The 15502-nt window shown below is 42.8% G+C and overlaps 2 protein-coding genes across 6 annotated transcripts in view; one reads left to right on the top strand and one right to left on the bottom strand.

The window, feature by feature from the left end:
• The window catches only part of ankrd6b (ankyrin repeat domain 6b), a 94620-nt gene extending 87245 nt beyond the window's left edge, over nucleotides 1–7375 (top strand). For 3 of the 5 annotated variants that reach the window (XM_079643061.1, XM_079643062.1, XM_079643059.1), the window contains 3 exons: nucleotides 122–235; nucleotides 1035–1293; nucleotides 1727–7375. In XM_079643061.1, the coding sequence (XP_079499187.1) occupies nucleotides 122–235; nucleotides 1035–1293; nucleotides 1727–2322 (969 nt within the window). In that variant the 3' untranslated portion in view covers nucleotides 2323–7375. The remainder of the gene's footprint in view (nucleotides 1–121; nucleotides 236–1034; nucleotides 1294–1726) is intronic. The other 2 variants (XM_079643063.1, XM_079643060.1) reach the window with 1 other exon arrangement.
• On the bottom strand, nucleotides 7376–14222 carry lyrm2 (LYR motif containing 2). Its single transcript, XM_079643065.1, has 3 exons — nucleotides 14069–14222; nucleotides 10324–10464; nucleotides 7376–7669 (listed from the first exon to the last, which is right to left on the bottom strand). The coding sequence occupies exons 1-3, from the start codon at nucleotides 14111–14113 to the stop codon at nucleotides 7589–7591; spliced, it is 267 nt and encodes an 88-aa protein (XP_079499191.1). The 5' UTR covers nucleotides 14114–14222; the 3' UTR covers nucleotides 7376–7588.
• Nucleotides 14223–15502: the final 1280 nt, after the last annotated feature.

The following is a 15502-nucleotide window of genomic DNA, read 5'->3' as shown; positions in this document are numbered from 1 at the left end:
TTTCAGATCAGAATCAGGAAACTGCCATCTGAATTGTTGATTTCACAATAGAAAGAGGTAATGAACTGCAGCGGTCACGTCTCTGGTCACTCATAATGTGTTTCACTGCTTCGGCCCTCAGATGAGAGCTCTCGACAAGATGACAGTGGAGAGGGTGTGTGCGGAGAGGACGGAGTGTGTGCAGAGGATGGAGCAGCGGGCCCTGCAGGAGAGGCTGGAGGCTGAGAACAGACAGGTAACAACCAGGCTCTGAACCAGAACCCTCTTCACAGCACATGTGCTGATTCTAAGAATAAAGATAGATGCAAATACAGAAGCATGTTAGTGTAAAATGTATTTTTCATTTTCAAGGGGAGCCCTGTAATCTTGGTGTCAGAATATTGTATAATCCCTCAAAGATGTCTCTCTGTATACTGTGTCCCTCTATAACTCACTTTGTATCAACAATAGCCCAAATAGCATAACTGAGAATACTCAATACTTAAGAGCAGGGGCAAAAAGAAAAGTCTTCAGCCTGGATTTAAAGTAGTAAGAGTTTCACATTTCACATAACTGTATTAGGTTAATTGAAAGCAATAATATTAAGTTGAACCTACTATTTTTTTTTTAAACGTGATATTATTGCTTTCAACTAACCTAATACAGTTGTGTGAAATCTGTTGACATAATACATTTAATTCAAATCAACGGTTCAGTTTTTTCAGTGAGCAGACCTGCAGCCTACTGTGGCACAACTGAAGAAATCCATTATTTATTTTACTTTTAAAAAACTTTTGTTGTACAACAGATGTGCCTTGTTAAAGTTCCATGTTCCCAGCTGTGGTTCCCATATGTGTGTGTGTGTGTGTGTGTGTGTGTGTGTGTGTGTGTGTGTGTGTGTGTGTGTGTGTGTGTGTGTGTGTGTGTGTGTGTGTGTGTGTGTGTGTGTGTGTGTGTGTGTGTGTGTGTGTGTGTGTGTGTGTGTGTGTGTGTGTGTGTGTGTGTGTGTGTGTGTGTGTGTGTGTGTGTGTGTGTGTGTGTGTGTGTGTGTCAAGCAGGCGTCTCTGGTCCATGAGCTGAAGAGCTGGTGCCTGTCCAAGCTGCACAGCATGGAGCCCGGCAGCCCCCCCCTGAGGCGCTGCTCCTCTGTGGCCGAGGGCCTGGACCAGCTGCCGTCAGACCAGGGGGGGGGGCCCCAGAGCCAGGAGCTCCAGCACAGCCCCGCCCCCCTGGACTCCAGCCCGGGGGGGCCCAGTTTGGGGGAGGGCGGCTCCCCCAAACAATACTTTGTGGTTCATGTGGAGAGCTCTCCAGGTTAGTTTATTATTACATTTGATGGATAGTGGCATAATTAATTCAAGAGTTAACAGTGCCATGTACTTCCATTTAATTGAAATATGTCTAGTCTTTACAAAAAGGATTAAAATAAGTGATAATGTGAATATATAAATGTGAATATATATATATATATATATATATATATATATATACAGCGCCCCCTGCTGGATCCACACTGAATTTAACTGGATGTGACTGGATGTGACTGGATGTAACTGGATGTGAATTAATGTAACTGGATGTGAATTAATGTAACTGGATGTGACTGGATGTGACTGGATGTAACTGGATGTAACTGAATGTGACTGGATTTGACTGGATGTAACTGGATGTGACTGGATGTGACTGGATGTGACTGAATGTAACTGGATGTAACCGGATGTAACTGAGTGTTCTGAACCTTCAACAGATGGGGGGAAGGCTCATTGTGCAGAGAGTTCCTCTCCGGCAGCAGCTAAGAGCCCGACTTCCTCCGTGCAGGTGGTGCGGCCCAAGGAGCGTCCTGTGGTCTGTGCTGACATGCAGAAAAAGACCCTGGACCTGCAGGATGTGGACACGCTGGAGGCCGGGGCGAGGGGGGGCGGGATCTACAGAGCCAGCAGCCTGTCCCCGGCCACGGAGCGCCGCAGCGGCAGCAGGACTGAGTCAGGGCTCAAAGACAGGGAGCGGGGGCGGGACAAAGGGAAGCACCACAGGAAGCACTCCCAGGGCAGGACTAAGTCCAGAGGGGGGGCAGGGGTTCGCACTCTGGAGGTGTTCGGAGAGAAGCCCAGAGAACCCTCTTTTGCTCAGGAGAGGGAGGCCATGCACGCTCAGGAGGTGACGCAGTACTTCTTTGAGGCGGTGTCCACGCAGATGGAGCGCTGGTACGAGAGGAAGGTGCAGGAGGCCCGCTGGCAGGCCCAGCAGAGGGCCCAGAGCGAGAGCGCCGCCCTGCTGGAGAGGATCCACTGCTTGGAGGACGAGCTGCGTATGCTGAGGACTCACAGGCAGGACGACTGCTGACACACACCAACACACACCAGCACCTGACACACACCTGACACACACCAACACCTGACACACACCTGACACACTCCAACACCTGACAAACACCAACACCTGAAACACACCAACACACACCAACAACTGACACACACCAACACACACCAACACCTGACACACACCAACACACACCAACACCTGACACACACCAACACACACCAACACCTGACACACACCAACACACACCAACACCTGACACACACCAACACACACCAGCACCTGACACACACCTGACACACACCAACACCTGACACACACCTGACACACACCTGACACACACCAACACCTGACACACACCAACACACACCAACACCTGACACACACCAACACCTGACACACACCAACACCTGACACACACCAGACACACACCTGACACACACCAACACCTGACACACACCTGACACACACCTGACACACACCTGACACACACCAACACCTGACACACACCAACACCTGACAAACACCAACACCTGACACACACCAACACACACCAACACCTGACACACACCAACACCTGACACACACCTGACACACACCAACACCTGACACACACCAACACCTGACAAACACCAACACCTGACACACACCAACACCTGACACACAGCAACACACTCCAACACCTGACACACCAATACCTGACACACACCAACACCTGAAACACACCGACACACACCAACACCTGACACACACCAACACACACCAACACCTGACACACCAATACCTGACACACACCAACACACTCCAACACCTGACACACCAATACCTGACACACACCAATACCTGACACACACCAACACCTGACACACACCAACAGACACCAATACCTGACACACACCAATACCTGACACACACCAACACCTGACACACACCAACACACACCAACACCTGACACACCAATACCTTACACACACCAACACCTGACACACACCAACACACACCAACACCTGACACACACCAACACCTGACACACACCTGACACACACCAACACCTGACACACACCAACACCTGACACACACCAACACCTGACACACACCAACACCTGACACACACCTGACACACACCAACACCTGACACACACCAACACCTGACACACACCAACACCTGACACACCAATACCTTACACACACCAACACCTGACACACACCAACACACACCAACACCTGACACACACCAACACCTGACACACACCTGACACACACCAACACCTGACACACACCTGACACACACCAACACCTGACACACACCAACACCTGACACACACCAACACCTGACACACACCAACACACACCAACACCTGACACACCAATACCTTACACACACCAACACCTGACACACACCACCACCTGTCTCACACACACCAGCGACTGCCAGGACTCCTGTCTTCACTCAGAAGATAACTGAACTCTTTGGCCCAATTCCAAACCAACCCTAACACCCTGACTCTACACACTTCCACTCCGTGTGCTCGTTGGTCTGCATCGGTCCTGACTAACCACCTGCACTACCTGACCAGTGGCACCATGTTTGTGTCCGTCATGAAACACTTTTATTAACAACAGTTCCTGCAAACATTTACTGATAAACTAATCAAAATAAGAGACATTTAATATCATCATACAGATGTTAACAACTTCATGGTTACCTAGTTTAAAAAAAAACATAGGATCATATACCCGTGTCTAGAAAACTGTAAAAGTATTCATTTGATTTTAAAGTTTTGTATTTTTACAGACTGTTGCAAAAACCAAGCAGCTTCTAAACATCAGATTTGAAAACACAAAGAGGTTGACAAAAAAGAAATGCCAATTAAGATATTTTGTCCAGGAAAGGAGGGAGCCTCATTCAGCTGTGAGTGTGACTACAGACGGAGTTCACTCTGTCACAGTGAGAGTGGGTAGGGGCCGGTTGGAATTGGGCCTTCATGTCCAGTGCTAAATGATATCCTGGAATACTCCACATGTTCCACATCCACACCCTGTCCTGTTGGTGGTCCGTTGGTTAGAAATGAGCTCTCCTGCACTGTGTTGTACGTAGTAGATATGAAGCTGTTTCAAAAGATCTGATGTGCCATTCTGAAGGATCCATCACATCCACAGCACATTAACATGACGTGCGCTCCATCAGCAGAGCCAATGCCTGTCATTAACATCAGCATGATGATCCGCAGATGGTATCGTAGTGATGGGGGGGGGCATTACAGTATAATAAGCTTTTTATAACAATCTGGATGCTGATGTTGCACTCAAGGACTCAAGCGGACATCACTTGTCTTTTCTCACTCGTGGCAACTTTATTATGAACCAAAAACTCCGTCACAGTTCCCTCAACCACCGAGGAAGAAACGCTCTTCCTCACCTTCACGCCCTCAGGCGGAGCCTTGTGGCGAAAACAGGCAACTACATGCACCAACTAACCCTGCTTCAACAGTAAATATAACATGCAAACATTCATACATAGTTGGCACAAAGACACTAGACAAATAAACATAAAACATTGTGAACTATATAGTCACACTGACATCAGCCCTGTGACTACACAGGAACTAACTGCTTATTTATGAGACGGTAGCTACACTGTATGTGTTTTTAATGATTCTTATCAGTATCAAAAGCTGATGTTGCTGAGTAGTATGATTTGTAATGAGGCTGCCATTCAAGTTATTATAGGCTTTTACATTGTTTAAGTTTATAAATGTATTAAATATGCATCTAAATAATAATGAAAACTATTTTTGTAATCCCTCATCTGGCATAAATGTATGAGAAAAATACTTGAATTTTTAAATGTTAAATATGCAATTTTTAATTTGAGTTATTAAAAAGTATGGGCCACCTATGAATACGGTTACATTGATGTGGCCCTGAAGATTTGGTTTCTTCCTAATTTCAAATACCAATTCATTTCAAAAGAGAATCACTGACATTAGGTATATATGTACAGTGGGGCAAAAAAGTATTTAGTCAGCCACCAATTGTGCAAGTTCTCCCACTTAAAAAGATGAGAGGCCTGTAATTTTCATCCTAGGTACACTTCAACTATGAGAGTCAAAATGAAAAAAGAAAATCACTGATTTTTAAAGAATTTATTTGCAAATGATGGTGGAAAATAAGTATTTGGTCAATAACAAAAGTTCATCTCAATACTTTGTTATATACCCTTTGTTGGCAATGACAGAGGTCAAACGTTTTCTGTAAGTCTTCACAAGGTTTTCACACACTGTTGCTGGTATTTTGGCCCATTCCTCCATGCAGATCTCCTCTAGAGCAGTGATGTTTTGGGGCTGTCGCTGGGCAACACGGACTTTCAACTCTCTCCAAAGATTTTCTATGGGGTTGAGATCTGGAGACTGGCTAGGCCACTCCAGGACCTTGAAATGCTTCTTACGAAGCCACTCCTTCGTTGCCCGGGCGGTGTGTTTGGGATCATTGTCATGCTGAAAGACCCAGCAGCGTTTCATCTTCAATGCCCTTGCTGATGGAAGGAGGTTGTCACTCAAAATCTCACGATACATGGCCCCATTCATTCTTTCCTTTACACGGATCAGTCGTCCTGGTCCCTTTGCAGAAAAACAGCCCCAAAGCATGATGTTTCCACCCCCATGTTTCACAGTAGGTATGGTGTTCTTTGGATGCAACTCAGCATTCTTTCTCCTCCAAACACGTCTAGTTGAGTTTTCACCAAAAAGTTCTATTTTGGTTTCATCTGACCATATGACATTCTCCCAATCCTCTTCTGGATCATCTAAATGCTCTCTAGCAAACTTCAGACGGGCCTGGACATGTACTGGCTTAAGCAGGGGGACACGTCTGGCACTGCAGGATTTGAGTCCCTGGCGGCGTAGTGTGTTACTGATGGTAGCCTTTGTTACTTTGGTCCCAGCTCTCTGCAGGTCATTGACTAGGTCCCCCCGTGTGGTTCTGGGATTTTTGCTCACCGTTCTTGTGATCATTTTGACCCCACGGGGTGAGATCTTGCGTGGAGCCCCAGATCGAGGGAGATTATCAGTGGTCTTGTATGTCTTTCATTTTCTAATAATTGCTCCCACAGTTGATTTCTTCACACCAAGCTGCTTACCTATTGCAGATTCAGTCTTCCCAGCCTGGTGCAGGTCTACAATTTTGTTTCTGGTGTCCTTTGACAGCTCTTTGGTCTTGGCCATAGTGGAGTTTGGAGTGTGACTGTTTGAGGTTGTGGACAGGTGTCTTTTATACTGATAACGAGTTCAAACAGGTGCCATTAATACAGTTAACAAGTGGAGGACAGAGGAGGCTCTTAAAGAAGAAGTTACAGGTCTGTGAGAGCCAGAAATCTTGTTTGTTTGTAGGTGACCAAATACTTATTTTCCACCATAATTTGCAAATAAATTCTTTAAAAATCAGACAATGTGATTTTCTGGATTTTTTTTTTCTCCTTTTGTATCTCATATTTGAGGTATACCTAGGATAAAAATGACAGGCCTCTCATCTTTTTAAGTGGGAGAACTTGCACAATTGGTGGCTGACAAAATACTTTTTTGTCCCACTGTATGTATGTATGTATGTTTATACTGTAAAAGTATATCATTATTCCACTGGCACTCTCCAGACTCCATAGAAGCTCAACATGACCTTTAAAGGAAGAACCTCACAACACTCGGCAGTCGTTGTGTAATTGTTTGTTTGGTGATTGATAGAAAGAATATCAGCAACATTTGAGAATCATTCTAATGTTTTATGTGAAAACGCCACAACGTCTGATTTGGGTTTATAGTGATTTCACTATTTGTACTTTTTGGTGTTCCAGCGTGCCAATACCTTGCCCCAGTGAAGGACGGTCCCGATGTAAAAGACCAGTTGTGTCATGTCGCATGAAGAAAGCTCCGCGTTTTGTTTCAGTATTACTGCTGTGTGTTGATGTAGTGACTGCTCATACATGTTGCTTAGTTCTACATGGATAACTGTGGATGTGAATAATGCACTCTGTTAATGATGCCAGAAAACATATTTTGTATTAAAAAACAATGGTAATTCTGAATCTCATCAGTTCCTCTTTAATACACACAATACAAGGATATCCTATTGGTATGGAACAAGAGTCCTCAACACAGGCTGTTTTGCAGGAAGATGTCTATGGTCCGTCCATGAATATATCCTTCAAATAAAGATGTCCAGCTGAAGAAGTGTACATTCTGCATCGGTCCTTCCAATGACTCGAGTCCTCAGAGAAGGATCAGAGTCAGCTCTCAGGTTAACTCTTGGCCAGCGCCAGAGAGCCCTGCAGCTCCTCCAGGTGCTTGTTAGCCTGAGTGACCATCATACGGACCGCATCCTGAGTAACAAAGAGAGGAGCACATCAGTGATGGACAGAGTGAAGGATGCTGGGAAATAAGTGCAGTGGTGTAAAGTAACAATTTTGGGGTATTGTTTCTACTTTGTACTTCTACTCCACTACAATTCAGAGGTACATGGTGTACTTCTACTCCACTACATGTGTTTAATACCTTTAGTTACTTCACAGATGTGGATGAATGATGTGAAATATAATCAAGTGTTAAATCAGACTTTAGTTCCACCTGGAGTAAATTCACAAGCTACCCTGCAGTATACAAAGTCATTCAAACTAGCTGCACCTTTACCAGCTTTGAGAACACTTTAATGATCAATCATTATAAAACATATCATATATATTATTCTGAAATGAACCGATCTGCACAATCACTACTTGTACTGTCGCTACTTTCACTATATTCTGAGGAGAATACTTTTATACTTTTACTTGAGAAACATTTTGAATGCCGGACTTTTACTGTAACGGAGTATTCCTACACTCTAGTAGTTCTATGTTTACCTAAATAAAATATCTGAGTACTTGTCCCACCTCTGAATAAGTGCTATGTCTCTGCATATACTCTACATAGTTTGCAAATCTTTCTCAGAGCTTTTGATCACAAATCACAGTTTCTCCTGAAATTCCCTCTGCACATGCAGACTGAGAATGGGATTAAAGAGCAACTTCCAGGTTAAAGACACCTGTGAATAAATGTGTAGGAAAATGATGAATACACTAGATTTTCCCAAAAATATACAGAAATATACACTACAGTGACATCTGGCGTCGTTTTTGTAAGAAATGTTCGCTTCCGCATAAAAAAGCCTCGGCACGTGACCTCCCGCGTGTGACGTAACACGGGGGACACAAAGGGGAGAGCGGCCGGTGTAACGTATTAATAAACATGGATCCCAATGCTAGTTTCGACACAGAAGAAGTTGAACATGAATATTCGAATGTATATGACGGACCACAACCTTATAATTATGAGCCTGCTTGGCGTCCAAGAGACCAGGAGCAGCCAATGATTAGAAGAAATAACGGCCATCGGAGAGAAATTGAGCTTTGGTGTGAGGAGAACCAGTGGAGAACTGGGCTGCTATCTTGGTGAGTGACCGGCGTTAGCTACAGAATGTTAGCTAACGTCACATCACAACATTGTGAAGTTAGCTATCATATATCAGGCTATAACTAAAGTAGTATTGATAATATAGTAACGTTACTGGCAGGACTGTTGATACTGATCCATAACAGAAACTAATGCGCAAGTATCAGCCGTATCTCGCGTTACCTAATGCAAATCCACACTACGGTGCTGTGTACCGGAGGGGAGACGCGAGATACGGCTGATACTTGACGATCTGGCGGAGAAAGGTTGTGGAGCCTCCGTTGATATGTCGTTGTAAATGGCTTGATGGAAAGCAGGTGTGTAGTCGGGGAGGGTGCACAGCTGATTGCAGCAGGTGAGTGGAGGTTGAGCCGGGAGCCAGGAGTGACAGCCACCACGCACACACAAACAACACAGACAGGGGGAAACAAACAAACACAAAGGAGACGGCTGGAGCAGTACAGCCACCACAGCGTTACCTAATGCAACTCCACACTACGTCTTACGGTGCCGTGTACCAGAGGGGAGAGAGAGAGAGCAGCGAAGGGGGGGGGGGGGGGGGGGAGAGAGAAGTAATACGGTTTCCTGATAAAGCTGTGGAGAGTATGTGCTGCAGGGAGGTGGATGCACAACGCACCCAGGAACGAACGCTAGCTCCGGTCCTTTTCCCGTGAGGGAAACTGTGGACTCGATGTCCTGACAGGCTGGTATTTGTGCAACCTGCACAAACACAATACTGCACCATGATTACAAATGGTGAAATGCAATGTAAAACTACCGAAAAATACCAGCTCACTAAAACTCAACCGCTCAACTCAACACAACTACTAACTATACCCGCGGTCAGAGAGCGGAGATGTTTCCCCTTTGTTATGTAATATGACGCGTTTGACGTATGACCTTAAAAAAAGCCGTTTTTAAGAGCAGAGCTCAAAATTGCTCCTTTCCCTCTGAATTCCTGCCCTTATGTCTCGTAAAACATATCAAATCCTACATTCACTTTTTTAATTGTAATTTTCAAGCAAGTTTAAGCATAAATGTAGAAAAAAAAAAAACCCTGCAAGATGCTCTTTAAGATCAAGAGATAAAAGTTAAGATGTTTTAATCAAATTACATCTTTCAAGGTGATTATTAAATTAAATTAATGCATTCAGTTTCGATGTAAATTACTGCTTATTTTATTGCTATCTTACTATATTTTTATTTTTATTACAGTGTTCTATCTGTGTACTTTTTTGAATCTTTGTTTTTTACTTTTATGTATGCACCACGACATCAAGTCAAATTCCTCATACGTGTGAACCTACCTGGCAATAAACCCATTTCAGATTCAGATTCTGATTGATTACTTTCGACCTAGTAAGTAATCAACACAACAATACAAATGTAGCAAAATAAACACTCTTTCTCTGTGGTTTTTTAAATAATTCCGAAAGGTATCGGAAAGCTTTTAATGAGAAGTTAACACTTGAAACTGGTCTATAGCTTCAGATGAACTAACTCAGCATGTCCTCAGCTCCTCATCCCATTCACATCGTCTCTTCACCTGCTCCGTGGCGTTCTTGTTCCTCTTGAACTCGTCTCTCGCCCACTCACTGAGGTACTTCCTGTCCGTCTTGTCTGGTACCTGACGAATGGTCCTCAACATGTTTCTGTAAATCCCCAGAACCTTCTGTCTCTGTAAAAACTGTCAAAGAATCATCAGTTTACACTCAGCAGGACAAAACACATGTACACAACGAATAAAGCAACAATAATCAGCTCTTAGTGATTTTATTGATTAACAAGTTCCAAAATTCAAACTTCCATCATCTCCATCTTCAGAGCGTCTAACCCTAACCCTAAAGTCAGGATTCGTGGACCAGCAGGAAGTAAGTCTGGCTCTAGTAAAGCGAGAGTCACCAGAATAGTGTTGCATCATATTCCCTTCAGAGCACAGCCTCTCAAAAGGTATGAACGCTGTGCTATACAGGACTGTCTCAGAAAATTATAATATTGTGATAAAATTCTTTATTTTCTGTAATGCAATTAAAAAAACAAAAATGTCATACATTCTGGATTCATTACAAATCAACTGAAATATTGCAAGCCTTTTATTATTTTAATATTGCTGATTATGGCATACAGCTTAAGAAAACTCAAATATCCTATCTCTAAATATTAGAATATCATGAAAAAGTATACTAGTAGGGTGTTCAACGAATCACTTGAATCGTCTAATTAACTCGAAACACCTGCAAGGGTTTCCTGAGCCTTGAAAAACACTCAGCTTGGTTCAGTAAACTAAATCACAAGTATGGGGAAGACTGCTGATCTGACTGCTGTCCAGAGGACCGTCATTGACACCCTCCATCAGGAGGGTAAGACACAAAAAGAAATTTCTCAAAGAGCAAGCAGTTCACAGAGTGCAGTTTCAAAGCACATCCACAAAAAGTCTGTTGGAAGGTGGAAATGTGGCAGGAAACGCTGCACAACCAAGAGAGATGACCGCAGCCTTAACAGCATTGTGAAGAAGAGTCGCTTCCAGAATTTGGGGGAGCTTCAAAGACAGTGGACTGAAGCTGGAGTCCAGGTATCAAAAGTCACTGTTCACAGACGTGTCCGGGAAATGGGCTACAATAGCCGTATTCCCATGGTCAAGCCACTTCTGAACTCAAGACAACGGAAGAGGCGTCTGACTTGGGCTAAGGAAAAGAAGCACTGGACAGTTGCACAGTGGTCCAAAGTCCTCTTTTCAGACGAAAGCAAGTTTTGTATTTCATTTGGAAGTCAAGGCGCCAGAGTCTGGAGAAAGGCTGGAGAGGAGCAAAATCCAAGTTGCTTGAAATCCAGTGTGAAGTTCCCACAGTCAGCGATGGTTTGGGGAGCCATGTCAGCTGCTGGTGTTGGTCCACTGTGTTTCATCAAGCCTAGAGTAAATGCAGCTGTGTACCAAGAGATTTTAGAGCACTACATGCTTCCGTCTGCTGAAAAGCTCTATGGAGATGAGGAATTCATTTTCCAGCATGATCTGGCACCTGCCCACAGTGCCAAAACCACCAGTAACTGGTGTACTGACCATGGCATTACTGTCCTCGATTGGCCTGCAAATTCCCCTGACCTGAACCCCATAGAGAATATGTGGGGTATTGTGAAGAAGAAGCTGAAAGACACCAGACCCAACAATGCTAATGAGCTAAAGGCCGCTATTGAAGCATCCTGGGCATCCATAACACCTCAGCAATGCCACAGGCTGATTGCCTCCATGCCACGCCGCATTGATGCAGTAATCCGTGCAAAAGGATTCCCAACCAAGTACTGAGTGCATTAATGGACATTTTCAAATGTTTGATTGTGTTTTGCTGTTATAAATCTTTTTTTTTTACTTGGTCTGAGGAACTATTCTAATTTTTTGAGATAGGATTTTTGAGTTTTCTTAAGCTGTATGCCATAATCAGCAATATTAAAATAATAAAAGGCTTGCAATATTTCAGTTGATTTGTAATGAATCCAGAATGTATGACATTTTTGTTTTTTTAAATTGCATTACAGAAAATAAAGAACTTTATCACAATATTCTAATTTTCTGAGACAGTCCTGTATATCACAGTATGCAGAGGTGAGTAGGAACTCATTTTGTTCAATACAGTGGAGTGGAGTGGAGTAAAAAGTACAATATTGCCTTCTCAATTGTAGTGGAGTAGAAGAATAAAGTAGCATAACATGGAAATACTCAGGTATTGTACAAATACCCCCAAACTATACTTATGTACAGTACTGAGTAAATGTACTTCAACAGAGGTGGGAGATGTACTAAAATGTTGTACTTGAGTAAAAGTAGAAGTACCAGAGTGTAGGAATACTCTGTTACAGTAAAGTCCTGCATTCAAAATGTTACTCAAGTAAAAGTAGAAAAGTATTATCATCAAAATAAAGTTATACTACCAAAAGTAAAAGTAGTCATTGTGCAGATCGGTCCATTTCAGAATAATATATATGATATGTTTTATAATGATTGATCATGAAAGTGTTCTCAAAGCTGGTAAAGGTGCAGCTAGTTTGAATAACTTTTATACTGCAGGGTAGCTTGTGGATTTACTCCAGGTGGAACTAAAGTCTGATTTAACACTCGATTAGATTTTACATCATTAAGCAGTAGTACAAATGGGCAAAACGTAAGTACCATTACCTTAAAACAGGGTTGCCAACTTTGGGTACCTGGCTGGAGTGAGATTTTGATATCATGGGTTTAATTACACATATGCGCACTAAATGACTGCTATCGTGTCAGCGGCGGGACCTTAGAATATATATAGGATATATATACAATATATACAAATACACAATATTGGACACAGACTATAAAGGGCACACAGTTTCATTCACTAATGAAAGTCAAACACATGTTTGTTTCCACTGTTTTATTGTGTGCCTGTCGTGATAAGCAATTAATTGACTTATCGTATGATAAATAAAAATGAACTCGATACATTTACATGAGGATGTGACTAGCAGTTTGAAAGGATGTACTTGAATTATTATTATATAGTATCATTATGTCAGTGGTCTAAAATGGTCATACAACAGTGCCGACAATATTATCGTTTATCGCAATAATTTCCGGGAAAATGTATCCAACCAAATTAATTATCGTGAGAGGCCTATACATGAAACACACACACAAACACACCTACAGACTTACTCCAAACTGCCAAATATATTAATGAACACACTCTCACTCTCATAGACTCTATTTTGGCCTAGTAGAACAATCAGCAGAATTTTACTTTTTTATCATTTCTACTGGATCTTAGATCTGCGCATGCGCAATATGGGTCGGGGATTGACCATCCGGCTCCCACTGCTCTGCTGTCTGTTAACGTTGTTAAGAGTGGTGGGGGCGGATCGACAGCTTGAGCAGCTGTCAACTCAACATTGTAAATAACCAACCAAAAACGATCGCCGGTTCAACTTGTTTTTGGCGTGAGAATAGTTTGGGCAGCGTGAGATTGAGAGTGAAAGCGTGTGTCACACGCCAGATGCGTGAGAGTTGACAACCCTGCCTTAAAATTGTCCTTAAGTACAGTACTTGAGTCAATATACTCATTTATATTACACCACAGGATATAACTGAGTGATAACATATTTATTTATCACATATTATAATAAACAGTAAAGCGGGGGGAACAGAGCCATGGAGAGTCTAACTGGTGACACAGAGAGCTAGCTTTAGCCTGCAAGCTAACCCCACTAACAGGACCCGCAGGGTCTTTAAGAGATATACTTTACTCCTTTATTATCTCTGTGTTTACCTGTTTGAAAGTCAGCGCTGCGGACGGTAACCTTGAGACTCCCATCTCTGACAGATACCTGCACACAGCTCTGCCCACCAGCCGGAAAACCGGATGTTATCATTTCATAACTTCTACTTCCTGTTTGTCTCCTCCGGGGAGAGGCGAAGTCCCGCCCATCTACTTCCGACCCATGGGACCTTATTTCGGAAAAATTATGTATTGAAGTCAATGGGGAGAGAAAGATTATCTTTCGATCCCGTTTGAATTGTGCCACGAATTAAATGATGTTTGTCAATCTTAAAAAATAATTTCCATGTCAAAAAAGTTACAGTTTGTCGTAAAACTGTTGAAATGAAATGAAAAATACGCAACTAGAAAGACTAGGCTCTTACGGAACCGACTAACCCCCCATTTGTGTATGTACAGCTCTCAACATGCCCAGACTTTTTGTTATTTTCACCTATTTTAATACTTTTCGCCTCATTCTGAAAGAAAGAAGTGAAATATGCCAACGTGATGGCCGTCTTGGTGTGTGGTGCGAGACGGGAGATGAAGTTCATTCGAGCGGTTTCACACACCAAAAAGTGTTACTTCAAAGTTTTACAACACAAATTATCTTTTAAATTGACAAACATCATATGTGTAATTCATGACATAATTCAAACGGGATAATGATTTAGTTTCTTTGCAAATTTAGATTAACGATGGGAAATAAATCAAGTGTTAAATCAGACTTTAGTTCACCTGGAGTAAATTCACAAGCTACCCCGCAGTATACAAAGTCATTCAAACTACCTGCACCTTTACCAGCTTTGATAAGACTTTAATGATCAGTCATTATAAAACATATCATATATTATTCTGAAATGGACCAATCTGCACAATGACTACTTTTACTGTCGCTACTTTCACTATATTTTGATGATAATACGTGTGTACTTTTACTTAAAGAGTAACATTCGCAATGCACAACTTTTTAATTGTAATAGAGTATTACTAAACTGTGGTAGTAGGGCCTACTCAAGTACAAGATGAGTACTTCTTCACCTCTGAAAATGTGTTAATAATGAACAACTATACTCTATATCGAAGGTATTAATGCACGTTTACCAGTGGGTGTTGTGTCAAATTATGCCCCCCCCCCACCCCCCCCCCCCCCCCCCCCCCCCCCCCCCCCCCCCCCCCCCCCCCCCCCCCCCCCCCCCACCCCACCGTCATGAAATGCTCCCCTTGTCACGGGAACGCGCATTTCTAAATGACACGTTTACACCTTAAAACGATGTTTAAAACGAAAAGTAAACGTTCAGGGTTTTTATTAATGGTAATTTTCAGACTGTAAGTTGTTTAGTGGTCGCTCATATGGTCTTGATTCTTCTGGTTTAACTTTTCGTTCCGTATTTGATGGTAGTGTTGTCGAAATTCATTCTTGACTTCGTTTTCAGTTTTTGTTTT

This window comes from Notothenia rossii (assembly GCF_949606895.1).
Source record: "Notothenia rossii genome assembly, chromosome: 8".
Lineage (NCBI taxonomy): Eukaryota > Metazoa > Chordata > Actinopteri > Perciformes > Nototheniidae > Notothenia > Notothenia rossii.
This window is presented reverse-complemented; position numbering and strand designations above follow the sequence as displayed.

Excerpts from the sequence above, each read along its gene's own strand:
- lyrm2 (XM_079643065.1), bottom strand. The coding sequence starts at position 14,113 with ATGGGAGTCTCAAGGTTACCGTCCGCAGCGCTGACTTTCAAACAG. Across the intron at positions 10,465-14,068 it reads CAGCGCTGACTTTCAAACAG|TTTTTACAGAGACAGAAGGT; the intron begins GTAAACACAGAG and ends ATTCTTTGACAG. Across the intron at positions 7,670-10,323 it reads ACAAGAACGCCACGGAGCAG|GATGCGGTCCGTATGATGGT; the intron begins GTGAAGAGACGA and ends TTTGTTACTCAG.